The sequence below is a fragment of the Antennarius striatus genome, chromosome 22 (assembly GCF_040054535.1).
Source record: "Antennarius striatus isolate MH-2024 chromosome 22, ASM4005453v1, whole genome shotgun sequence".
In the NCBI taxonomy this organism is placed as follows: Eukaryota; Metazoa; Chordata; class Actinopteri; order Lophiiformes; family Antennariidae; genus Antennarius; species Antennarius striatus.
The window spans coordinates 13,643,596-13,670,000 of record NC_090797.1 but is presented as its reverse complement, the minus strand read 5'-3'; the positions used below and the strand labels follow the sequence as shown (position 1 = coordinate 13,670,000).

Below are 26,405 nucleotides of genomic sequence, written 5' to 3'. Positions count from 1 at the left end.
CCAAATTTGTTAAAATGTAGTGTATTAAGAAATCTAGTTAATAACAATAATAATTTAGGAATTAAATAATTTAACATTAACAGTATAAACATAAGACAGTGTAAACATAAATAATAATTTAATAGTAACATAATTAACATACACTTTTAAAAAAAGAATTACTCAAGACCTAGTTGTTCCAAACTTAGCTAGTGTAACCTAGTTAGTTTGTTCAAAAAACTAATTAGTTTAAACACCTAGTTAGTTCAAAATATAGTCAGTTTAAAACCTATTTACTTCAAAAACTAGTTAGTTCAGAAACTAGTTAGTTTAAAACCTACTTTGTTCAATAATAATAATAATAATAATAATAATAATAATAATAATAATAATAATAATAATAATAATAATAATAATTGGCTGGAGTTTACCCCGCCTCAATCCCTCAGTCAGCTGGGATAGGTTCCAGCTCCCCGTGACCCGCCACAATGGATGAAGCAGTAGAGGATGAATGAATTAAAAATTAATGATAAAAATAATAATAGTAAAATGTAGTTAGTTCAAAAACATAGTTCAAAAAATAGTTTAAAATTTAGTTTGTTAGTTCAAAATCTAGTTAGTTTAAAAACCTAATTAGTTTAGTTTAAAACCTAATTCAAAACCTAGTTAGTTTGAAAACCTCGTCAGTTCAAAAATTAAATAAATAATTAAATAAATATTTATTTTAAAAACCTAGTAAAAAAAACCCAGTAAAAAACCCTAATTCGTTAGTTCAAAATCCTGGTTAGTTTAAAAACCTAGTTGGTTTGTTAGTTCAAAAACTAATTAGTTTCAAACCTAGTTAGTTCCAAAATTGTTAAAATGTAGTTACTTAGTTTAAAAACTACTTCTTTAGAATGTAGTTTATTCAAAAATCTAGTTAATAACAATAATAATTAAAGAATTAAATAATTTAACATTAACAGTGTAAACATAAAACAGTGTAAACATAAATAATAATTCAGTAAGAACATAATTAACATAGACTTAAAAAAAAAAAGAATTACTCAAGACCTAGTGAGTTGTTCCAAACTTAGTTTAAAATCTAGTTAGTTAGTTCAAAAAAACTAATTAGTTTATAGCCTAGTTAGTTCAAAAATTTGGTAGTTTAGAACCTAGTTTCTTCAAAACCTAGTGGACTAGTTGGTTAATTCAAAAACTTAGTTTAAAAACATAGTTCAAAACCTAGTTAGCTGAAAAGCTAAAAATAAAATAATAAAAATAAAATAATAATAATATTAATAATAATAATAATAATAATAATAATAATAATAATAATAATAATCACCCAGTGTTATCCATGCCTCACGCCCTCAGTCAGCTGGGATAGGCTTTAGCTCCCCGCGACCCCCCACAGCGGATGAAGCGGTACACGATGAATAAGTGAATGAATAAATAATGATAATAATAATAATTCTCAATATTAAGACCAAAGTCATGAAAATCTTTTGTGTGTGATGAATCTAAATATGTGAACATTTAACTGCAAATTTGGAGTAATATTGATTTGTTATACTAACTTTTACGTTAGTAGTACAAGAGTCAAGACTTACTGTATTGGCTGCATGTTGGTTGACAATTCAACTTCCTCTTCTTTCGCTATTTATTTGTTAATATGTTTCAAATGTGTTTTTCAAAACAAAATAAATATCAGGTTTTAATTAATCAGCTTTCCCAGTTTGATGCTCTTCTCAATGATGCTGTGATATCCTGCAGGTTGTTGGCCGACAGTCTTGGCCTCACTGACTCAAATCACTTTAGGTGTTATGTTAATACAGTCAATGTGGGTGGAGTCAAGTGGAATCCACCAATCAGAAGCCAGGTGAAACTGAATGAGCCAATCACCATCAACTGTGTAACTGCCATTGCAACTGACTAGGGCAGTTACAACGGCAACCGCCATTGTCAGTTGCAATGGCCATCTGACACGGATTACTTCCTTAAGCCAGCAGGCGACGCTATACATTAAGTGAAAATTGAAATGTTGATGTGTTGATCCCCTCTTCTTCTTCCTCATCTTATGAACATTTGACTTACGAACGTTCAGAGACATGAACAAACACATGTCCAACTACTTCTTGCAGTTCAGCTTTCTGCCACAATCCCTGGGGGGCAGCACCGCTTTGTCCGCGCAGCTCCAACATTCATCTTCCCCTGTTCTTGCTGTTTGTTGTTGTCAATGTTATCGTGGATGATATAGCAAAGCTAGAGAAGATAGTAGTACAGTAATACCTCTGTACTCGACCGCCTCTATACTCGACCAAATCGGTGCTCGACCAAAAAATTCGAGTAGAAAATGTATCGGACCCCGAACAGATTTTCGGTACTCGACTAGCCGAGTCGACCCGAACGCGCTCCTCGGCCAGCGGGTAAGCGTCAGTTCGACTCAGACCGCCAGCGGAGTAACACGTATGCAAATTACGTACGCAAAGACGTACGGAAATTATAGCAAAATATGAAAGTGGTGTACGAGTGTCCGACCTCGCGTCGCAGTACGAAATGGCAAAGTCAACCATTTCCACTATCTTGAAGCAGAAGCAACTGACAATGGACAGGTTCCTTCTTAAAGAAAAGAGGAAGGCTACTGCCCAGCCAGATTCACCTCCACAGAAGAGAGAGAGAAGGGAGAAAACCCCTGAAGGCGCGTTGCCTAACGTCATCATGGAAGGGGATTCCCCTTCCATGATGACGCTAGTGTCATCAACCACTCTCCAAAACGTAACTAAATTATACAAAATGGTTTATAATGCTTTATCTTTATCATGTACTGCTTGTGCACATTTATGTATTCATTGTTGTTTAGATACACGTTCTTATAATATTTTAGGTATTTTTCTAATTGGTAAGAACGGATTAAAATACTTTCCATTATTTCTTATGGGAAAATTGGTTTTGGTGGTCGAACAAATCGGTGCTCAACCACCACCTCAGAACGGATTATGGTCAAGTACAGAAGTATTACTGTACTGGTAACTATCTCTGATGACAACTCTTGACTCTGACCGACATGAATTCCTTCGTCCTCCTCCTCTTCCTCACTCTGAAGGTAAGCTACATGCTAATCACGGTGGATGAAAAACACCTTGCATACCACCCCACACTAAAATGTGGAAGTGGTTCCATCATGTTGTGGGGCTGTGTGGTCAAGTGCAGGTCCTGGGATTCCTGTTAAAGTTGAAGATTGCATGGATTCCAGTCAGAATCAGCAGATTCTTATAAAAAATGTTGAAGAATGACAAAGTTGGAGTTGTGTCGGGGCTGGACACTTCATTCATTCTGATGGGTACATCTCTCCACCTATTTATTTGAATAAGCTCACTTGAAAAGTGTCACGTTGTCACCAACTCCACCCACTACCTGACAATCTAGCGACCAACCAATCATGGCGCATTAGCCAGAAGGAATCACGTGAACAATATGGCGTAAGGAATCGAACCTTATCGTGGTGGGCGACTTTGAGCGTCTGAATGATCCCAGGAGCTATGTTGTCAGGGGCTTTATGCTCCTAATAGGGTCTCCCTTGGCAATCAGGTCCTGGGTGACGGGCCACTCTAAGAATAGTACCAAAACCCCTATGATGACAAAAACATCAAGCACCATGACATCGCCCAGTATGGCACAACCGGGGGCCCACCATGGAGCCAGGCCCAGGGTGGGGGCTCGTATGCGAGCGCATGGTGGCCGGGCCTCTGTCCACGGGGAGCGGACGGGCTCAGCGCGAAAGGACGATGTGGGCCCAATGTGGGTGGACTCACCACCCACCGAGAAACAGTATGGGACGGATGCAGTGTGGACTAGGTGGCAGTCGTCAGCATGGGGCTTGACGACCCGATCCCCAGACAAAGAGTCTAGCTCTAGGGCTAGAGATGAGAGTAGTCTGCCATGTCAAAGACAGCTAGAAGATCTAAAAGCAAAAGCATTATAGAACTACTCGTCTGTGTTGACACTTAATGCCAGCTGAGGACGTTTGACACATGACTGGACAAATGTGCAAAATGTGGTTATGTTTAATATATGAAAAAATACATTTATGGGAAGAAAACGACTTGCTGAATATTTCTAGAACAGAATATTTACATTTACATAGACAATACTGATTATGGAGGAGTCAGGCTACTCATTCCAACACCTCTGTTCTCCCAAAGTCCCTAAATTTAAAAGTCTGGGTCCAGAGAGTCACCAGTTGACACTGATGGATGGTTCTGAACGGTGAAAGAAGGACGACAGCATCGATTTCTGGGCATCTTCCTGCCCTGCACAGAAAAAACCCCATGTAATGTCATGATTTCAGCACAGACAAACTGTGTGGGTGTGTATGTGTGTGTGTACTTACATGGTTGTGCATAGCTGACCAGTCAGGATGTTGTTTCAAAGGATGAGATAAAATATACTTTATTTATCCCCACCTGGGAATTTTAAATTGTAATATTAAACGTTCATGTGTTCCTCTCTTGCTGTCCAGGCTTCTCTGTAATATTTGTCCCGCTCCTCCTTTGGCAGAGACGTCCACTGTGGACAGAGACGTATAGAGATAGATGTCCACTGTGGACAGACACATATAGATGTCCACTGGAATGTGTTCTCTGTCCCTAACACTGTTAGTCATAACACAACAACACACTGTCAAGCTGACATGAGCAGGAACACATGAACAGTAATGATGCTACCCTAACAATAAAGGATCATTCATGCTTAAAAATACAGATAGACACAGACAGAGCCTTCCGTCTACACTCAGTCTTCATTTTGCTGGTATTTTCTCATACCTTTTAAAGTATATGCAAAAGTGTTTGGGGCCTCTAGATAACAGTAGCAGCATTTGTGATGTAGCTCATGCAACAAAATGCTGAAGAAATAAGATGGCTTCGCAAGTTTGAGAATCTCAAATATACAGAAATAAATGTCTGTTACCTTCCGTCCCAGAACTTTATTCACAACACCACTCCCTTGGCGCTGGATGTTAGGGTGGACATATGGCCTTTGCTCCTTCAAGAACAACATGAAGGCATTTGGTGGCTTCTTGACATAGGGATGGTTGTGATGCTGATTCCTTGTATGACACCTTAAACACATGGTAGAGCTCAGGTTAACACAGAAGTGTGGAGAGAAGCCCAACGACACAAAGCATGTGTAAGAGTTAACCTTGCCTATGATCAACTAGACATTAATATCCATTAGTGATTAGAATCATGATTCATGCAAAGATGCATGCATGAATAGAAATCAAAGGAACGAACATGAGTCTGAATTAACACTAGAGAAAAGTTTCTTCAGGATAAGAGTCCAAAAACTACTTTTTTGACTGGTATACGGAGTAGTTCTTTGGAGGAGCAGCAACATCAGAGTTGGTTGAGACCTGTGGGTATCTGTACACTGGTAGTCCGTTCCTTCACAGAGAAAAGACACACATTAGATCAAAGAAACAAAGTGACAAAGACTTTCAATCACCACAATCATCACGTGAGTGTCGCGTACAGCATCCCAACAAATTCCATGGAGTACTGCGAGCTCTCAGGGATCCTCCCCACTGCTGGGCTTCCGCTAGCCGTTCGCCATAGGCGAAGTAAATTCCAGATTGGCTACAAGGTTTTTAGACTGTGTAGCCACAATGGCGTTCTTATTTTTACGGAAAAAAGGCTAAAACTTAAAACTTTGTCGCTAGCGAGCGGCGCTCGCTATTTCCGCTAGCGAACGGCGCTAGCGCCGCTATTTCCGCTAGCGAGCGGCGCTATCTCCGCTATTTCCGGTAGCCAGCGGCGCTATCGCCGCTATTTCCGCATGCCGACGGAAATAGCACTCGGGTCATGACCTCCTCTCGTCCAATGAAAAACAAAATATTGTTTTTTTACAAGCTGAACCCGCGAGTTTGTGTACAACAAGGCGAGGACGCTCGATCAGAAGAATCCAGTGTTTTCTAGTAGTGTTTGTGTTAAAGTCCTCATTAATAAACAAATGGTGAATGCTGAGAGGGGGGAGGAGTGGTGACAGACCGATCAGAAGGTAAATGAAAGATATTATCAATACTTGTTTGTAGTCTTAGACTTTTGATAGCTATGACCAGCAGGAATAACCAGCGATGCATGTAAATATGTATTCACCTCGCTTGCTATTTTTCATGCCTTTTTAAATTGAAATGAAAAATCATGTTGTTGAATTAAAAAACAAAACAAAAACAAAACTATGGCATACCAATGGTGGTGTTGGCGGTCAAAGTTAAAATGTCTTCTAGTCTAAGTAAAACTTACAAGTAACCATTGAGTAATATTTTGTATGACTGTATCTTCACATAGTGAATGCAAGTTTTCAGTTGTTGAATCTCACATTCATACCTGCATAAAGTAGGACAGAAATAAAGATATTTAAGCTTGAACTGTTGACTTTAGTGTATTTTTGTTGGTAAACTGAATGGAAGATTTTGTCCTCAGAATGCACCAGAATGCAGGAAAACACCCTCCCCCCCCACGTCCCCTGCAACGAGCGGTGGTCGTCCGCGCACTGCGCCACTGACTTGGACACAGAATGTGGCTTTTTATGGCTTGCTCAATTCTTTTACACTGAGCCACAGTGGCTTAGTCATACTACCTCCTAGTGCAAGCCCAGCCACTGGGATGTCTGGAGTCTGACTGTACTAACAGAACAGGTGATAAGATGTCACCGGTCCACAAGAGGACAGGATTATATCTTACAATTTATACTTGGAAAAAGAAAATTCATTTTGGGAAAATGAATGGAGGATTGTATGGCCTAACTGTTTGCAGAGCAGCTGCTGAAAAGTTTCCAAGCATTGGTGCTGTTGGGGTGTTGGAGACAGACCAGTAACCCTCCAGGTGCTGTGGAGGAGCAGCAGGAGTGTAGTTACCAGCCACTTCAGCTGAGAAGACCTCTCCAAGACACTGGTCCATTTGTGTTGTAGCTCATGCAACAAAATGCTGAAGAAATGAGATGGCTTCACAATCTTGAGAGACTCAAATGTCCAGAACTAAAAGTCTGTTAACTTTTATCTCAGAAATATATGCACAACACCACTCCCCCTTGGCGCAGGATGTCTGGATGGACATATGGCCTTTGCTCCTTCAAGAACAACATGAATGCATTTTGTGGCTTCTTGACATAGGCACGGTTGTGATGCTGATTCCTTGTATGACACCTTAAACACATGGTAGAGCTCAGGTTAACACATGTTGCAAGTACCCCGGCTACATTATTTAAAAGGTATTAGCATTTGGGACTAAGTCAATCAGCTGTTAGATTCACCTCTTGGAGGTAATGGCACAATGAACCACATACACACAGTACTTCCAATGCAGTTGGTACCATGTATTAACGTGTGACAATATACTGTATATACAGTGAAACCCAATATTTACAATCTGCAGAATGAATTAAATAAACAGTTAAAGTGCACTTAACATTTCTGATGCATCATAACATTCAAAATCAGGTAAAAGCACACCCAATATTCAATCCATAAATAAACACACTGTAATTGTCAAACATGTACGCCTGAATTGTAAAGTCCAAGCTGTTAATTGTCCATTGGCAAGAAGCTGTAAGGTGCATAGTCGTGCATGTGTGTGACATGGTGAGGTGGGGGACCAGGCTTCCAGAGCATCCTACCAGACCAGGTGAGGCTTTTCACAAGGGTGTCTCGGCTCCAAGTCAGGGTCCTAGCTCACCATTAATTTGATTGTGTCCTCACAGGGACTCTGACCAAGTCCAGAAAATATCCAATGCACCATGCGACCAACTTACCGCTCCTGCGGGTCGTTGTCCGTAGAAGCTCCACCACGTACGTCTCTTCACTTTTCTTTATAATTTAAAGTCAGATCACCAAGCGTTAGCCTGCGGGCTAATCTGGTTGATTAATTACGTCGGATGCTCTTGGCGCTTCCTGCTCTCTCCCTCCCTCTCTCCACGCCATCTTCTTCGCTGGCTTTTTATTGGGGTGACGCCATTGGCCAGCCGCGGCCCCACAGGTGAGTGCGTGATTTCGCAACTCCATGTGACCAGAAGTTACACACTAGTGTGTAGAAGTAAGATCGGGCCTAAAAAATCCAGCCCGACCCGAACCGTGCCTGACGGTATTAAAACCCGACTGTAATTATTGACATGTTGAGCCCGAACCGGCCCGAATTTCGGGCTTGGATTCGGGCTAAAGATCTTACCTCTACTTTCAGCGCTTATATGATCGGAAAGGTAAAGTGACAGGAAAAAATATATCTGAAGCACGGAGGGAACTGAGCAGGTATAGTAGATGAATGATTCTTATACCTCGCCTTCTCTGTTTTACCTAAATTATTTAAGGGTACCCCTTAGTTTAATACTCATAGATCATTTGAGATACATAATATATAAATACTTATTTATTGAAAAAGTTCGGGCTGGATCTTAAGTCCGAACCCGAGTCAAAAAAAAAAAATTCAGCCCGACTCGACTTGAGCCCGACGGTGTTAAAGCCCGATCTGACCCGAAAGTAATTGTTGGCTTTCTGAGCCCAACCCGACCCGAATTTCAGGTCGGGTCGGGCCCGAACTCGGATTCGGGCACAAAATCTTACCTCTACTAGTGTGGGAACCTAATGGACTTTCATATATTAATAAACATAACTTTATGTTAATAAACATAAAATAACCATTAAATATTAATAATTAATAACAAAATAACCAATATTAATGATGAACATGAAATAACCATTGCATTTTACCATATTAGACTTTCATCCCGGTTACACACAGAAGCGTGGAGAGGAGTCCAACAACACATAACATGTGTCAAAGTTTGTCTGTGCTGGACTGGACATTAATATTCATTAGTGATTAGAATCATGATTTATGCAGAGATGTTTCCATGGATATTATATGTGTACAAAGGAATGAACAGATGATTGTGATTAAATCATTGGTCTGAACTAAAACTAGAGAAAGGCTTTCTCAGGATGGAAGTGCACGGAACAAAATTTTTTTTGACTGGCATACGGAGTAGTTCCATGGAGGAGCAGCAACAACAAGGCCTCCTTACCCCGTGCCCCGTGGGGTTGTCCCAGGCGCCTTGGTCCTCATAATCTCTGGGTCTGCATGGTCTTCGGCGCCCCAGTGGCTGTTCGGGTGATGCCTTCTGGTTGCCCCCAGCTGCCCAGGGTTGGGGTGCTACGCTAGCCTGGTCCTGCTGGGTTCTGGTAGCCAATCTGGACTTTGGTTTCCATCACACATGCATGTTTGTTCTTGGCTTACCAGCTCCTGTCAAGTCCAATTGTTGAGAACTGTTGGGTCCCGTCAGAAGGTGATGAGTCTCTATTAAGACATCACAATCTCATGCACTCTATCTTCCTTCTGCACTGTTTTCCTCTGGTGGCCTATTCTATACTGTCAGGAACTCCACTACTCATGTGTTTTATACCATTGGGTATTAAGGTGTTGGTTGTGAAAGATAATTAAACAACTCAAATTTCTTCCACTCTTACAGCATTGCCTGTTAGTCCTCCCTCTCCTCCGTGTGTGTCATCTCTCTCTGTTTCCTTCTGGTTTTACCCTTAAATAACAGAGGTGCATCACTTCCCTCTCTGGCTCATAATAGGAAAATCAAATCAAGATTGACAACCAAAAACATGTGTTTCACGTTAATTGGCCGGTCCCAAATTGACTGTAGGTGTGAGTTTGTGTGTGTGTGGTTGTCTGTGTCTCTGTGTGGCTCTTGTAGTACACTGGCGTCACGCCTGAAGTTTTCCCCGCCTCACACCCTAAGCCAGCTGGGATAGGCTCCAGCAGATGAAGCGATGACAGGAAATGGATAGATGGAACTTAGATCCCAGAAAGGGCATGGATGGGTCACATGCATGCAATAAAATATAAAAAGAAATGAATAAATACAAAAATTTTGCTGTAAGACTAAAACATCCATTAATTTCATAAAAAGTTGAATAATGACAATACATGCAGACAAAAAACCCTAAAAAAAAACAAAAACAAAAGAAGCAGAAAAAAATAAAAATAAAAAGGTATTTTCTCTGTTTCTGTGGCAGCAGGGCTACTGATGGCCACTGCTGTTGGGTCATCCACTGTAGAACCCTGACACATGTTCTGAGGTGGAGTGTCAGAAGGTGGAGCGCTGAAATCAACTGTTGGGAAGTTCTCATCAAACCAACGATCCAACAGGTTCAGTGTTCCAGTGACATCCAGTGTTCCCTGCTCCAACATTTCGCTAGCTGCTTCTGATATACTGCACCTGGAACCTTCTCCATTCTCACTTTGAACTGTTCCAGGAGCAGCGTTGAGCGTAAGAGGTGTAGGCAAGGGTGTATCATCCAGTGTGTCCACAGGAGTTAACTCAAGCTGTGATATAAACTCCAGAAGCTCTTTGTCCAAATACCTGTAAAACATAAAGACACCAAAGTTGGCTCATACTTGGTACATTTCACTACATTTATGTTCCACCTATAGTTAAATCATGTTTGGACTTTAAATATAAAATATGTCACTGGTTAGAAATATGTGAAAGGCCTTTTGTTCTGAATGAACAGCTAAGGTGGACAGAAGGTTGAATTTTTTCTGTGCTGGATGCCGTTACATATGAAGAAACACTTGGATGTTATGGTTGTACCATTAATCTCATGCAGAAAAGGTGGATTTGTGGAGGACAGGCACATTTATGATTTTATTTATTAATCACAATTATTAACAGAACAAACTAAATTAGGATAGGCTGAACTGAGACGGGTTTCTCACAATGTGACTAATGACCCACTTCAAATTTTAAACATATATTGTCGTAGACCTGTTATGTCTGTTATGCAGGTGCATCTCGGGGACCTCAAACTTTTGTAAGGGGCAGCAGTAGTTCAGTCTGCTTGGTCTTGGGCTGGGGACCATAGGGTGGCCGGTTCAAGATTTGCCTGTGGACCAAAAAAATTGGAGTGTGAATTGGTAGTTGGAGAGGTGGCAGTTCACTTCTGAGCGCTGCCAAGTTGCCCTTGAGCAAGGCACCACTCCTTGCTCATTGGGGGCAAACCAGGAAGGAACTGCCCACCACTCTACCATCATCCTTTGCATCCAATTTGGAGGCCTGCATGCACGTGACCATACAAATTAATATCAATTAATTTGATATGTTAATTTTGCATTATTAGTACAAGAATCATGACTTACTATACTGGCTGGATGTCGGTTGACAATTTAACTGTTTTTTCTTTTGTTGTTTGTTTGTTTCAAATGTGTTGTTCAAAACAAAATAAATATCAGGTTTTAAATAATCATTTTTCCCAGTTTGATGCTCTAGTGTTCTTTTCAATGATGCCCTGATATCCTGCAGTTTTGTTGGCTTACAGTCTTGGCCTCACTGACACTGAATGATTGAAATCACTTGAGGTGTTACAAAAATGCAGTCAGTGTGGGTGGAGTCAAGTGGAATCCACCAATCACAAGCCAGACCGAATCAGCCAATCACCAGCAGCTGTGTGTAACTCATTGCAACTGACAGGAGATGGAAGAAACTGCTGTGAATTACCGGTAATTCAATTCATTTCAAAAACTTTATTAATGCCCATGTGGCAATTGAAAACACATAAAGCAGGATTGGTGCACAAAAAGGAAAAACAGTGCAAAGAGCAAAAAGAAAAACCAGACCTAATAAACACAAAGCCAACACTAGATACTAAAATATACAATAAACAGATAGGTACAATATAAAAAGGTATGAACAATGGTGTAATAAATAAGGTATCAAACCCTTCATATTGTGGCAGTATGATGTGCGTTAGTATCTTCTTCTTTTCCTTTCAGCTTTAAGTACTACTCTACTTAAAATCCTCCACCTTCTCGATCTCTTCTCCCTGTAACCTCACTCTTCCACTTGGGTCCCTCTCATTCACACACATGTACTCTGTCTTACTGCGGCTAACCTTCATTCCTCTCCTTTCCAGGACAAACCTCCACCTCTCTATCTTCTCTTCCACCTGTTCCCTGCTTTCACTACAGATCACAATGTCATCTGCAAACATCAAAGTCCATGACTTTGTCAGCCTGTCCATCACCATAGCGAACAAGAAGGGGCTCAGAGCTGATCCCTGATGCAGTCCCACCTCCACCTTGAACTCCTCTGTCACACCTACAGCACACCTCACCACTGTCTTACAGTCCTCATACATGTCCTGCACTGCTCTAACATACTTCTCTGCCACTCCAGACTTCCTCATACAATACCACAGTTCCTCTCTGGGCACCCTGTCATAAGCTTTCTCCAGATCTACAAAAACACAAAGCAGCTCCCTCTGGCCTTCTCTGTACTTCTCTATCAACATCTTCAAAGCAAATACTACATCTGTAGTACTCTTTTTTTGGCATGAAACCATACTCCTGCTCACAAATGCTCACTTCTGCCCTTAGTCTAGCTTCCACTACTCTTTCCCATAACTTCATTGCATGGCTCATCAGCTTTTTTCCTCTGTAGTTGCCACAACTCTGCACATCTCCTTATTCTTAAAAATGGGCACCTGCACACTTCTCCAGTCCTCTGGCATCTTCTCACTATCTAAGATCCTGTTGAACAACCCAGTCAGAAACTACTGCCACCTCTCCTAGACACTTCCAAACCTCTACAGGTATATAATTAGAGGTAGGTGATGGTCACAGGTGAATCATGCTAACTATTGGGAGAATGCATAAACTACCTTTGTATTTGTAAGAAATAAAGATGACCAAAACAAATGTGTATTGTGTGTCTTTATTATCTGCTAAGACTCTCAAATGATTCTTGCAGATGGTGTCTGTCACTGCTCTGCCATCCTGGATAGCAGGAATCATCCTGAGGTGACGTAGGCACTGGAAATGGGTTTTCAGCAGGCCTATGGTCATCTCCACCCAGACTCTCGCTCTACAGTGAATCCAGTTGAAGTTCTGTTGGGGCCTGGGTCAGTGTTAGGGGTCAGCAGCCTAGGTCGTTATAGGTAACCCCTGTCCCCCAGCAAAAAGCCATCAAACTCTCCTGTGATGTATAGTGGATTCATTAGAGTGGATTAAAGATGGAGACAAGTGAATTATTGTGCAGATCTTTAGGTTACTGACCACAGCACAGTCTGCTCAGGTAAGACTCATCATACATCCGTGGGTCAGGACCCGACCCAGAACACTTTGCCTCCACATCAGAAATGTAGTCTGCAGCATCACACATGATCTGGACAGATGTTAGTTTATTTATGATGCAGTCTTAAACATTGTGAAACAGTTGTTAGTCTGTATGTACCTTGATGGGTATAATGGGAATGTGGGTACCATCTAAGCAGCCATTTACATTGGGAAATCCTAATCCTGCTCCCGCCATGACATCCTTTGGAGTGTGAGCTGACAGTGGGAGGTGTCAGCTCACCTCCCAGCCACTGCCAAGGTGCCGTCCCCACCACAAGCTGCTCATTTGGGGCGCGACCTCCGTGCATGACCTGTCACTCTTCCTCCCCTGGACTAACTGCATGATTACAGGCCCCTAGTGTGCTGTGTTTCAGGGGCCTTGTTCACAATACTGTGTGATGTGCTAAAAACTAACACAAATATGCATGTACTGAGAGTGAAAAGAGAATTTCCCCTCTGGGGATCAATAAAGTTTGAATTATTATTATTATTATCAAAACTACCGTTTGCAAAGACAACATAAAAACTGAACGGAGTGCTACGTGCAGCGCTGCTGCAGATATGAGGATGACTCAGGTTGTGGATGTGTGTAATGGGTCGGGAGATCAGCCGGTATGGATCATAAAGATAACTGTCTGGATATCTTTATGATCCTCACGTTTGCCTCTAAAATGCATCTAAAATTTATAAAACCGACCTTCGGTAAAACTCTCCGACACAACAAGGAAATTAAACAGCATGACTGGCTGTGAAAGGGGACAAAATCAGAAGAAACCCTGGGTTTGTGAAATAAAACCTGCTCCCGACCAAGTTACGATCAGAAGGTCATATACTGCAGTAACAAACTCAGTGGTTCAGTTTACCTCGCTTAAGGAAACAGCTCATGGTTACTGCTCTAACTCTGGGTTAAGTTACCTTCCTTTGTTGAACCAAAAACCCTGGTTTTCTCTGATTTCAGGGTTAACTTATCTAGGTTTTCCACTAAACCTGCTTCGTAAAACTAAACCTGTGCTCAGTTGAAATCATATGTTTAGGACATTATTCATGTTGCATGGTACTGTACGCTGGCTACTGGTGAGTGCTACCTCTGAAATTGTGAACATGTGACAGAGGTCAAAGTTGGATTTACTGCAAAACATTGTAATCACAAGACTGGGGACAAAATAACATCCCAGGGACACAGAATGTTTGTGAAATCAAAACAGGTAGCTTCACCTCTCATCGGAAGACTGCAGTGGCAAATAGTTCAAACATATTGTTTATCAGGGTAATGTGGCAAAGACCTCGGGGACATCGTCGTCTATAGTCAAAGCCTCACTGGAAATCTCCCAACGCAAAGGAGCTGGTTAAGGCCCTACATTGGCTGCCCGTGGTCTCCCAGGCCTCTCACGATGGGTGTATGGCTTCATCCTCCTCTCTTACTGCCATGATGTACTGTACTTGCAAGTGATAGCAAGTGATAGACGCATTGATAGTAAATTTCAATGCACAATCCTCAAGCTGTAATGCAAGTCACCAGTCTGAAATTCAACTGTTCCACCATACGGCACGGGTTTCTGCTGCAAGAGACGATGACAATCACCTAATGGCACCACAGGACCACACCGTTTCTCCAAAGGAGCATTTCACGTGATGGACCAGTACAGACAAGTATGCATATTGAGAGACTCTTAGTATTTCTCTTGGGTGTATTGGATAGTTGGTTTCGGCGCTGCGTCCACAATTTGAGACAACCTAAGCCAAAGTTTAAAGTACCAGTATGGGTCACGTCAAACACATTTCTTCAGAGTACAACTTGTTGAGATATTTTTCAGTCCCACACCATTAAGTCAAAAGGCCTTTTGCATTGGCCGGGAATCGAACCCGGGCCTCCCGCGTGGCAGGCAAGAATTCTACCACTGAACCATCAATACTTCAAAGTCCTGATAACATGGACTAATCAAAAACGCATCCAAATCAGTCCACAACTACATAGTCATGACCATTTGCATAGAAATTGATGGTCTGTAGAGACTGAAATCTTTGGAGTTTGATCATCCCCTGATTAGTCCTCAATCCAACGTTTTAGTAAAATACTCTTACTGCATTTAGTTGGATTGAGATGTTTGGGACGTTATTCACGTTGACGTTGTAATGTAGCTTGACTATTGGTGACTGCTATCTCTGCAATTGCAAACAAGTGTCAGAGCCGATAGGAAAGGAACAATAACATAACTTTGACAATGCAATAGCTGTGTTTTTGACGGTGAGAGCCTTGGACCTAATGGAAAGCACTGAAAACTGTCTGGCGATGATCCAACAAGGGGACCACATTTGATAAACCAGGAGGTAACCGATAGCTAGCCGAGCTGGTAGCGCAGCCCACTGTCGTGACAGGAATAAAAAAGAGCAAATCTTGTGAATGACATGCGAAAGACAAAAACACTCGGTTGGGCATGTCAAAGTTAGATTAACTGCAAAACATTGTAATCACAAGATTGGGGGTCAAAATAACATCCCAGGGACACAGATTGTTTGTGAAATCAAGACAGGTAGCTTCACCTCTCATCGGAAGACTGCAGTGGCAAATAGTTCAAACATATTGTTTATCAGGGTAACGTGGCAAAGACCTCGGGGACATCGTCGTCTATAGTCAAAGCCTCAATAAAACGATTCATTGGAAAACTCCCAACGCAAGGGAGCTGATAAAGGCCCTACATTGGCTGCCCGTGGTTTCCCAGGCCTCTCACGATGGGTGCATGGCTTCATCCTCCTCTCTTACTGCCATGATGTACTGTACTTGCAAGTCAAGTTCACTCAATGGTTGGCTCTATGGCTTACTGAAACTCAGGTGGGTGAAAATGGACAGCTATTCTGCTTAACCACATGATGCTGTGTGTAATTTTGACCTGTGAGCAGTGGAGAAAAGCTGCAGTTGTCAGAAGTGGGATTTGAACCCACGCCTCCAGGGGAGACTGCGACCTGAACGCAGCGCCTTAGACCGCTCGGCCATCCTGACGACTTGCTGTGTAAGTTCACCTACGTCAAACCAAGACGCATCGATAGTAAATTTAAATGTACAATCCTCAAGCTGTAATGCAAGTCACCAGTCTGAAATTCAACTGTTCCATCATACGGCATGGGTTTCTGCTGCAAGAGACGATGACAATCACCTAATGGCACCACAAGACCACACCGTTTCTCCAAAGGAGCATTTCACGTGCTGGACCAGTACAGACAAGTATTCATATTGAGAGACTCTCAATGTTTCTCTTGGGTGTATTGGACAGTTGGTTTCGGCGCTGCGTCCACAATTTGAGACAACCTAAGCCAAAGTTTAAAGTACCAGTATGGGTCACGTCAAACACATTTCTTCAAAGTACAACTTGTTGAGCTATTTTTCAGTCCCACACCATTAAGTCAAAAGGCCTTTTGCATTGGCCGGGAATCGAACCCGGGCCTCCCGCGTGGCAGGCGAGAATTCTACCACTGAACCACCAATGCTTCAAAGTCCTGATAACATGGACTAATCAAAAACACATCCAAATCAGTCCACAACTACATAGTCATGACCATTTGCATAGAAATTGATGGCCTATAGAGACTGAAATCTTTGGAGTTTGATCATCCCCTGATTAGTCCTCAATCCAAAGTTTTAGTAAAATACTCTTACTGCATTTAGTTGGATTGAGACTTTTGGGACGTTATTCACGTTGACGTTGTAATGTAGCTTGACTATTGGTGACTGCTATCTCTGCAATTGCAAACAAGTGTCAGAGCCGATAGGAAAGGAACAATAACATAACTTTGACAATGCAATAGCTGTGTTTTTGACGGTGAGAGCCTTGGACCTAATGGAAAGCACTGAAAACTGTCTGGCGATGATCCAACAAGGGGACCACATTTGATAAACCAGGAGGTAACCGATAGCTAGCCGAGCTGGTAGCGCAGCCCACTGTCGTGACAGGAATAAAAAAGAGCAAATCTTGTGAATGACATGCGAAAGACAAAAACACTCGGTTGGGCATGTCAAAGTTAGATTAACTGCAAAACATTGTAATCACAAGATTGGGGGTCAAAATAACATCCCAGGGACACAGATTGTTTGTGAAATCAAGACAGGTAGCTTCACCTCTCATCGGAAGACTGCAGTGGCAAATAGTTCAAACATATTGTTTATCAGGGTAACGTGGCAAAGACCTCGGGGACATCGTCGTCTATAGTCAAAGCCTCACAAAAACGATTCATTGGAAAACTCCCAACGCAAGGGAGCTGATTAAGGCCCTACATTGGCTGCCCGTGGTTTCCCAGGCCTCTCACGATGGGTGCATGGCTTCATCCTCCTCTCTTACTGCCATGATGTACTGTACTTGCAAGTCAAGTTCACTCAATGGTTGGCTCTATGGCTTACTGAAACTCAGGTGGGTGAAAATGGACAGCTATTCTGCTTAACCACATGATGCTGTGTGTAATTTTGACCTGTGAGCAGTGGAGAAAAGCTGCAGTTGTCAGAAGTGGGATTTGAACCCACGCCTCCAGGGGAGACTGCGACCTGAACGCAGCGCCTTAGACCGCTCGGCCATCCTGACGACTTGCTGTGTAAGTTCACCTACGTCAAACCAAGACGCATCGATAGTAAATTTAAATGTACAATCCTCAAGCTGTAATGCAAGTCACCAGTCTGAAATTCAACTGTTCCATCATACGGCATGGGTTTCTGCTGCAAGAGACGATGACAATCACCTAATGGCACCACAGGACCACACCGTTTCTCCAAAGGAGCATTTCACGTGATGGACCAGTACAGACAAGTATGCATGTTGAGAGACTCTCAATGTTTCTCTTGGGTATATTGGATAGTTGGTTTCGGCGCTGCGTCCACAATTTGAGACAACCTAAGCCAAAGTTTAAAGTACCAGTATGGGTCACGTCAAACACATTTCTTCAGAGTACAACTTGTTGAGCTATTTTTCAGTCCCACACCATTAAGTCAAAAGGCCTTTTGCATTGGCCGGGAATCGAACCCGGGCCTCCCGCGTGGCAGGCAAGAATTCTACCACTGAACCACCAATGCTTCAAAGTCCTGATAACATGGACTAATCAAAAACGCATCCAAATCAGTCCACAACTACATAGTCATGACCATTTGCAAAGAAATTGATGGTCTATAGAGACTGAAATCTTTGGAGTTTGATCATCCCCTGATTAGTCCTCAATCCAAAGTTTTAGTAAAATACTCTTACTGCATTTAGTTGGATTGAGATGTTTGGGACGTTATTCACGTTGACGTTGTAATGTAGCTTGACTATTGGTGACTGCTATCTCTGCAATTGCAAATAAGTGTCAGAGCCGATAGGAAAGGAACAATAACATAACTTTGACAATGCAATAGCTGTGTTTTTGACGGTGAGAGCCTTGGACCTAATGGAAAGCACTGAAAACTGTCTGGCGATGATCCAACAAGGGGACCACAGTTGATAAACCAGGAGGTAACCGATAGCTAGCCGAGCTGGTAGCGCAGCCCACTGTCGTGACAGGAATAAAAAAGAGCAAATCTTGTGAATGACATGCGAAAGACAAAAACACTCGGTTGGGCATGTCAAAGTTAGATTAACTGCAAAACATTGTAATCACAAGACTGGGGGTCAAAATAACATCCCAGGGACACAGAATGTTTGTGAAATCAAGACAGGTAGCTTCACCTCTCATCGGAAGACTGAAGTGGCAAATAGTTCAAACATATTGTTTATCAGGGTAACGTGGCAAAGACCTCGGGGACATCGTCGTCTATAGTCAAAGCCTCACAAAAAAGATTCATTGGAAAACTCCCAACGCAAGGGAGCTGGTTAAGGCCCTACATTGGCTGCCCGTGGTCTCCCAGCCCTCTCACGATGGGTGCATTGCTTCATCCTCCTCTCTTACTGCCATGATGTACTGTACTTGCAAGTCAAGTTCACTCAATGGCCTACTGAAACTCAGGTGGGTGAAAATGGACAGCTATTCTGCTTAACCACATGATGCTGTGTGTAATTTTGACCTGTGAGCAGTGGAGAAAAGCTGCAGTTGTCAGAAGTGGGATTTGAACCCACGCCTCCAGGGGAGACTGCGACCTGAACGCAGCGCCTTAGACCGCTCGGCCATCCTGACGACTTGCTGTGTAAGTTCACCTACGTCAAACCAAGACGCATCGATAGTAAATTTAAATGTACAATCCTCAAGCTGTAATGCAAGTCACCAGTCTGAAATTCAACTGTTCCATCATACGGCATGGGTTTCTGCTGCAAGAGACGATGACAATCACCTAATGGCACCACAGGACCACACCGTTTCTCCAAAGGAGCATTTCACGTGATGGACCAGTACAGACAAGTATTCATATTGAGAGACTCTCAATGTTTCTCTTGGGTGTATTGGACAGTTGGTTTCGGCGCTGCGTCCACAATTTGAGACAACCTAAGCCAAAGTTTAAAGTACCGGTATGGGTCACGTCAAACACATTTCTTCAAAGTACAACTTGTTGAGCTATTTTTCAATCCCACACCATTAAGTCAAAAGGACTTTTGCATTGGCCGGGAATCGAACCCAGACCTCCCGCGTGGCAGGCGAGAATTCTACCACTGAACCACCAATGCTTCAAAGTCCTGATAACATGGACTAATCAAAAACGCATCCAAATCAGTCCACAACTACATATTCATGACCATTTGCATAGAAATTGATGGTCTGTAGAGACTGAAATCTTTGGAGTTTGATCATCACCTGATTAGTCCTCAATCCAAAGTTTTAGTAAAATACTCTGACTGCATTTAGTTGGAATAAGATGTTTGGGACGTTATTCACGTTGACGTTGTAATGTAGCTTGACTATTGGTGACTGCTATCTCTGCCATTGCAAATAAGTGTCAGAGCCGATAGGAAAGGAACAATAACATAACTTTGACAATGCAATAGCTGTGTTTTTGACGGTGAGAGCCTTGGACCTAATGGAAAGCACTGAAAACTGTCTGGCGATGATCCAACAAGGGGACCACAGTTGATAAATCAGGAGGTAACCGATAGCTAGCCGAGCTGGTAGCGCAGCCCACTGTCGTGACAGGAATAAAAAAGAGCAAATCTTGTGAATGACATGCGAAAGACAAAAACACTCGGTTGGGCATGTCAAAGTTAGATTAACTGCAAAACATTGTAATCACAAGATTGGGGGTCAAAATAACATCCCAGGGACACAGATTGTTTGTGAAATCAAGACAGGTAGCTTCACCTCTCATCGGAAGACTGCAGTGGCAAATAGTTCAAACATATTGTTTATCAGGGTAACGTGGCAAAGACCTCGGGGACATCGTCGTCTATAGTCAAAGCCTCACAAAAACGATTCATTGGAAAACTCCCAACGCAAGGGAGCTGATTAAGGCCCTACATTGGCTGCCCGTGGTTTCCCAGGCCTCTCACGATGGGTGCATGGCTTCATCCTCCTCTCTTACTGCCATGATGTACTGTACTTGCAAGTCAAGTTCACTCAATGGTTGGCTCTATGGCTTACTGAAACCCAGGTGGGTGAAAATGGACAGCTATTCTGCTTAACCACATGATGCTGTGTGTAATTTTGACCTGTGAGCAGTGGAGAAAAGCTGCAGTTGTCTGAAGTGGGATTTGAACCCACGCCTCCAGGGGAGACTGCGACCTTAACGCAGCGCCTTAGACCGCTCGGCCATCCTGACGACTTGCTGTGTAAGTTCACCTACGTCAAACCAAGACGCATCGATAGTAAATTTAAATGTACAATCCTCAAGCTGTAATGCAAGTCACCAGTCTGAAATTCAACTGTTCCATCATACGGCATGGGTTTCTGCTGCAAGAGACGATGATAATCACCTAATGGCACCACAGGACCACACCGTTTCTCCAAAGGAGCATTTCACGTGATGGACCAGTACAGACAAGTATTCATATTGAGAGACTCTCAATGTTTCTCTTGGGTGTATTGGACAGTTGGTTTCGGCGCTGCGTCCACAATTTGAGACAACCTAAGCCAAAGTTTAAAGTACCGGTATGGGTCACGTCAAACACATTTCTTCAAAGTACAACTTGTTGAGCTATTTTTCAATCCCACACCATTAAGTCAAAAGGCCTTTTGCATTGGCCGGGAATCGAACCCGGGCCTCCCGCGTGGCAGGCGAGAATTCTACCACTGAACCACCAATGCTTCAAAGTCCTGATAACATGGACTAATCAAAAACGCATCCAAATCAGTCCACAACTACATAGTCATGACCATTTGCATAGAAATTGATGGTCTGTAGAGACTGAAATCTTTGGAGTTTGATCATCACCTGATTAGTCCTCAATCCAAAGTTTTAGTAAAATACTCTGACTGCATTTAGTTGGAATAAGATGTTTGGGACGTTATTCACGTTGACGTTGTAATGTAGCTTGACTATTGGTGACTGCTATCTCTGCAATTGCAAATAAGTGTCAGAGCCGATAGGAAAGGAACAATAACATAACTTTGACAATGCAATAGCTGTGTTTTTGACGGTGAGAGCCTTGGACCTAATGGAAAGCACTGAAAACTGTCTGGCGGTGATCCAACAAGGGGACCACAGTTGATAAACCAGGAGGTAACCGATAGCTAGCCGAGCTGGTAGCGCAGCCCACTGTCGTGACAGGAATAAAAAAGAGCAAATCTTGTGAATGACATGCGAAAGACAAAAACACTCGGTTGGGCATGTCAAAGTTAGATTAACTGCAAAACATTGTAATCACAAGATTGGGGGTCAAAATAACATCCCAGGGACACAGATTGTTTGTGAAATCAAGACAGGTAGCTTCACCTCTCATCGGAAGACTGCAGTGGCAAATAGTTCAAACATATTGTTTATCAGGGTAACGTGGCAAAGACCTCGGGGACATCGTCGTCTATAGTCAAAGCCTCACAAAAAAGATTCATTGGAAAACTCCCAACGCAAGGGAGCTGATTAAGGCCCTACATTTGCTGCCCGTGGTTTCCCAGGCCTCTCACGATGGGTGCATGGCTTCATCCTCCTCTCTTACTGCCATGATGTACTGTACTTGCAAGTCAAGTTCACTCAATGGTTGGCTCTATGGCTTACTGAAACCCAGGTGGGTGAAAATGGACAGCTATTCTGCTTAACCACATGATGCTGTGTGTAATTTTGACCTGTGAGCAGTGGAGAAAAGCTGCAGTTGTCAGAAGTGGGATTTGAACCCACGCCTCCAGGGGAGACTGCGACCTTAACGCAGCGCCTTAGACCGCTCGGCCATCCTGACGACTTGCATGGTAAGTTCACCTACGTCAAACCAAGACGCATTGATAGTAAATTTAAATGCACAATCCTCAAGCTGTAATGCAAGTCACCAGTCTGAAATTCAACTGTTCCACCATACGGCATGGGTTTCTGCTGCAAGAGATGATGACAATCACCTAATGGCACCACAAGACCACACCGTTTCTCCAAAGGAGCATTTCACGTGATGGACCAGTACAGACGAGTATGCATATTGAGAGACTCTCAATGTTTCTCTTGGGTGTATTGGATAGGTGGTTTTGGCGCTGCGTCCACAATTTGAGACAACCTAAGCCAAAGTTTAAAGTACCAGTATGGGTCACGTCAAACACATTTCTTCAGAGTACAACTTGTTGAGCTATTTTTCAGTCCCACACCATTAAGTCAAAAGGCCTTTTGCATTGGCCGGGAATCGAACCCGGGCCTCCCGCGTGGCAGGCGAGAATTCTACCACTGAACCACCAATGCTTCAAAGTCCTGATAACATGGACTAATTAAAAACGCATCCAAATCAGTCCACAACTACATAGTCATGACCATTTGCATAGAAATTGATGGTCTGTAGAGACTGAAATCTTTGGAGTTTGATCATCACCTGATTAGTCCTCAATCCAAAGTTTTAGTAAAATACTCTGACTTCATTTAGTTGGAATAAGATGTTTGGGACGTTATTCATGTTGACGTTGTAATGTAGCTTGACTATTGGTGACTGCTATCTCTGCAATTGCAAATAAGTGTCAGAGCCGATAGGAAAGGAACAATAACATAACTTTGACAATGCAATAGCTGTGTTTTTGACGGTGAGAGCCTTGGACCTAATGGAAAGCACTGAAAACTGTCTGGCGGTGATCCAACAAGGGGACCACAGTTGATAAACCAGGAGGTAACCGATAGCTAGCCGAGCTGGTAGCGCAGCCCACTGTCGTGACAGGAATAAAAAAGAGCAAATCTTGTGAATGACATGCGAAAGACAAAAACACTCGGTTGGGCATGTCAAAGTTAGATTAACTGCAAAACATTGTAATCACAAGATTGGGGGTCAAAATAACATCCCAGGGACACAGATTGTTTGTGAAATCAAGACAGGTAGCTTCACCTCTCATCGGAAGACTGCAGTGGCAAATAGTTCAAACATATTGTTTATCAGGGTAACGTGGCAAAGACCTCGGGGACATCGTCGTCTATAGTCAAAGCCTCACAAAAAAGATTCATTGGAAAACTCCCAACGCAAGGGAGCTGATTAAGGCCCTACATTCGCTGCCCGTGGTTTCCCAGGCCTCTCACGATGGGTGCATGGCTTCATCCTCCTCTCTTACTGCCATGATGTACTGTACTTGCAAGTCAAGTTCACTCAATGGCCTACTGAAACTCAGGTGGGTGAAAATGGACAGCTATTCTGCTTAACCACATGATGCTGTGTGTAATTTTGACCTGTGAGCAGTGGAGAAAAGCTGCAGTTGTCAGAAGTGGGATTTGAACCCACGCCTCCAGGGGAGACTGCGACCTGAACGCAGCGCCTTAGACCGCTCGGCCATCCTGACGACTTGCTGTGTAAGTTCACCTACGTCAAACCAAGACGCATCGATAGTAAATTTAAATGTACAATCCTCAAGCTGTAATGCAAGTCACCAGTCTGAAATTCAACTGTTCCATCATACGGCATGGGTTTCTGCTGCAAGAGACGATGACAATCACCTAATGGCACCACAAGACCACACCGTTTCTCCAAAGGAGCATTTCACGTGATGGACCAGTACAGACAAGTATTCATATTGAGAGACTCTCAATGTTTCTCTTGGGTGTATTGGACAGTTGGTTTCGGCGCTGCGTCCACAATTTGAGACAACCTAAGCCAAAGTTTAAAGTACCGGTATGGGTCACGTCAAACACATTTCTTCAAAGTACAACTTGTTGAGCTATTTTTCAATCCCACACCATTAAGTCAAAAGGCCTTTTGCATTGGCCGGGAATCGAACCCAGACCTCCCGCGTGGCAGGCGAGAATTCTACCACTGAACCACCAATGCTTCAAAGTCCTGATAACATGGACTAATCAAAAACGCATCCAAATCAGTCCACAACTACATATTCATGACCATTTGCATAGAAATTGATGGTCTGTAGAGACTGAAATCTTTGGAGTTTGATCATCACCTGATTAGTCCTCAATCCAAAGTTTTAGTAAAATACTCTGACTGCATTTAGTTGGAATAAGATGTTTGGGACGTTATTCACGTTGACGTTGTAATGTAGCTTGACTATTGGTGACTGCTATCTCTGCCATTGCAAATAAGTGTCAGAGCCGATAGGAAAGGAACAATAACATAACTTTGACAATGCAATAGCTGTGTTTTTGACGGTGAGAGCCTTGGACCTAATGGAAAGCACTGAAAACTGTCTGGCGATGATCCAACAAGGGGACCACAGTTGATAAATCAGGAGGTAACCGATAGCTAGCCGAGCTGGTAGCGCAGCCCACTGTCGTGACAGGAATAAAAAAGAGCAAATCTTGTGAATGACATGCGAAAGACAAAAACACTCGGTTGGGCATGTCAAAGTTAGATTAACTGCAAAACATTGTAATCACAAGATTGGGGGTCAAAATAACATCCCAGGGACACAGATTGTTTGTGAAATCAAGACAGGTAGCTTCACCTCTCATCGGAAGACTGCAGTGGCAAATAGTTCAAACATATTGTTTATCAGGGTAACGTGGCAAAGACCTCGGGGACATCGTCGTCTATAGTCAAAGCCTCACAAAAACGATTCATTGGAAAACTCCCAACGCAAGGGAGCTGATTAAGGCCCTACATTGGCTGCCCGTGGTTTCCCAGGCCTCTCACGATGGGTGCATGGCTTCATCCTCCTCTCTTACTGCCATGATGTACTGTACTTGCAAGTCAAGTTCACTCAATGGTTGGCTCTATGGCTTACTGAAACCCAGGTGGGTGAAAATGGACAGCTATTCTGCTTAACCACATGATGCTGTGTGTAATTTTGACCTGTGAGCAGTGGAGAAAAGCTGCAGTTGTCTGAAGTGGGATTTGAACCCACGCCTCCAGGGGAGACTGCGACCTTAACGCAGCGCCTTAGACCGCTCGGCCATCCTGACGACTTGCTGTGTAAGTTCACCTACGTCAAACCAAGACGCATCGATAGTAAATTTAAATGTACAATCCTCAAGCTGTAATGCAAGTCACCAGTCTGAAATTCAACTGTTCCATCATACGGCATGGGTTTCTGCTGCAAGAGACGATGATAATCACCTAATGGCACCACAGGACCACACCGTTTCTCCAAAGGAGCATTTCACGTGATGGACCAGTACAGACAAGTATTCATATTGAGAGACTCTCAATGTTTCTCTTGGGTGTATTGGACAGTTGGTTTCGGCGCTGCGTCCACAATTTGAGACAACCTAAGCCAAAGTTTAAAGTACCGGTATGGGTCACGTCAAACACATTTCTTCAAAGTACAACTTGTTGAGCTATTTTTCAATCCCACACCATTAAGTCAAAAGGCCTTTTGCATTGGCCGGGAATCGAACCCGGGCCTCCCGCGTGGCAGGCGAGAATTCTACCACTGAACCACCAATGCTTCAAAGTCCTGATAACATGGACTAATCAAAAACGCATCCAAATCAGTCCACAACTACATAGTCATGACCATTTGCATAGAAATTGATGGTCTGTAGAGACTGAAATCTTTGGAGTTTGATCATCACCTGATTAGTCCTCAATCCAAAGTTTTAGTAAAATACTCTGACTGCATTTAGTTGGAATAAGATGTTTGGGACGTTATTCACGTTGACGTTGTAATGTAGCTTGACTATTGGTGACTGCTATCTCTGCAATTGCAAATAAGTGTCAGAGCCGATAGGAAAGGAACAATAACATAACTTTGACAATGCAATAGCTGTGTTTTTGACGGTGAGAGCCTTGGACCTAATGGAAAGCACTGAAAACTGTCTGGCGGTGATCCAACAAGGGG

The 26,405-nt window shown here is 42.8% G+C and overlaps 1 protein-coding gene and 14 non-coding genes across 16 annotated transcripts; all 15 read right to left on the bottom strand.

The window, feature by feature from the left end:
- Positions 1–4,009: 4,009 nt before the first annotated feature.
- Positions 4,010–5,772, bottom strand: LOC137589408 (transcription factor 7-like 2). Of its 2 annotated transcripts, none has more exons than XM_068307157.1 (5): positions 5,494–5,772; positions 5,313–5,405; positions 4,930–5,080; positions 4,352–4,527; positions 4,010–4,271 (listed from the first exon to the last, which is right to left on the bottom strand). In XM_068307157.1, the coding sequence occupies exons 1-4, from the start codon at positions 5,511–5,513 to the stop codon at positions 4,447–4,449; spliced, it is 345 nt and encodes a 114-aa protein (XP_068163258.1). In that variant the 5' UTR covers positions 5,514–5,772; the 3' UTR covers positions 4,010–4,271; positions 4,352–4,446. The 2 variants fall into 2 exon arrangements, with proteins under 2 accessions (XP_068163258.1, XP_068163259.1); XM_068307158.1 differs by having other exon boundaries at positions 4,010–4,266.
- Positions 5,773–16,048: 10,276 nt separating this feature from the next.
- trnal-cag (transfer RNA leucine (anticodon CAG)) lies at positions 16,049–16,131 on the bottom strand. The gene has a single exon. It is a non-coding gene; the product is annotated as a tRNA-Leu (tRNA).
- Positions 16,132–16,545: 414 nt separating this feature from the next.
- Positions 16,546–16,616, bottom strand: trnag-gcc (transfer RNA glycine (anticodon GCC)). Its single transcript has one exon. It is a non-coding gene; the product is annotated as a tRNA-Gly (tRNA).
- Positions 16,617–17,618: 1,002 nt separating this feature from the next.
- Positions 17,619–17,701, bottom strand: trnal-cag (transfer RNA leucine (anticodon CAG)). Its single transcript has one exon. It is a non-coding gene; the product is annotated as a tRNA-Leu (tRNA).
- A 414-nt stretch (positions 17,702–18,115) lies between these two features.
- trnag-gcc (transfer RNA glycine (anticodon GCC)) lies at positions 18,116–18,186 on the bottom strand. The gene has a single exon. It is a non-coding gene; the product is annotated as a tRNA-Gly (tRNA).
- Positions 18,187–19,176: 990 nt separating this feature from the next.
- On the bottom strand, positions 19,177–19,259 carry trnal-cag (transfer RNA leucine (anticodon CAG)). Its single transcript has one exon. It is a non-coding gene; the product is annotated as a tRNA-Leu (tRNA).
- Positions 19,260–19,673: 414 nt separating this feature from the next.
- Positions 19,674–19,744, bottom strand: trnag-gcc (transfer RNA glycine (anticodon GCC)). The gene has a single exon. It is a non-coding gene; the product is annotated as a tRNA-Gly (tRNA).
- A 1,002-nt stretch (positions 19,745–20,746) lies between these two features.
- On the bottom strand, positions 20,747–20,829 carry trnal-aag (transfer RNA leucine (anticodon AAG)). The gene has a single exon. It is a non-coding gene; the product is annotated as a tRNA-Leu (tRNA).
- A 414-nt stretch (positions 20,830–21,243) lies between these two features.
- On the bottom strand, positions 21,244–21,314 carry trnag-gcc (transfer RNA glycine (anticodon GCC)). The gene has a single exon. It is a non-coding gene; the product is annotated as a tRNA-Gly (tRNA).
- A 1,002-nt stretch (positions 21,315–22,316) lies between these two features.
- trnal-aag (transfer RNA leucine (anticodon AAG)) lies at positions 22,317–22,399 on the bottom strand. The gene has a single exon. It is a non-coding gene; the product is annotated as a tRNA-Leu (tRNA).
- A 414-nt stretch (positions 22,400–22,813) lies between these two features.
- On the bottom strand, positions 22,814–22,884 carry trnag-gcc (transfer RNA glycine (anticodon GCC)). Its single transcript has one exon. It is a non-coding gene; the product is annotated as a tRNA-Gly (tRNA).
- A 990-nt stretch (positions 22,885–23,874) lies between these two features.
- Positions 23,875–23,957, bottom strand: trnal-cag (transfer RNA leucine (anticodon CAG)). The gene has a single exon. It is a non-coding gene; the product is annotated as a tRNA-Leu (tRNA).
- A 414-nt stretch (positions 23,958–24,371) lies between these two features.
- On the bottom strand, positions 24,372–24,442 carry trnag-gcc (transfer RNA glycine (anticodon GCC)). The gene has a single exon. It is a non-coding gene; the product is annotated as a tRNA-Gly (tRNA).
- A 1,002-nt stretch (positions 24,443–25,444) lies between these two features.
- Positions 25,445–25,527, bottom strand: trnal-aag (transfer RNA leucine (anticodon AAG)). Its single transcript has one exon. It is a non-coding gene; the product is annotated as a tRNA-Leu (tRNA).
- Positions 25,528–25,941: 414 nt separating this feature from the next.
- On the bottom strand, positions 25,942–26,012 carry trnag-gcc (transfer RNA glycine (anticodon GCC)). The gene has a single exon. It is a non-coding gene; the product is annotated as a tRNA-Gly (tRNA).
- Between the last annotated feature and the right edge of the window lie 393 nt (positions 26,013–26,405).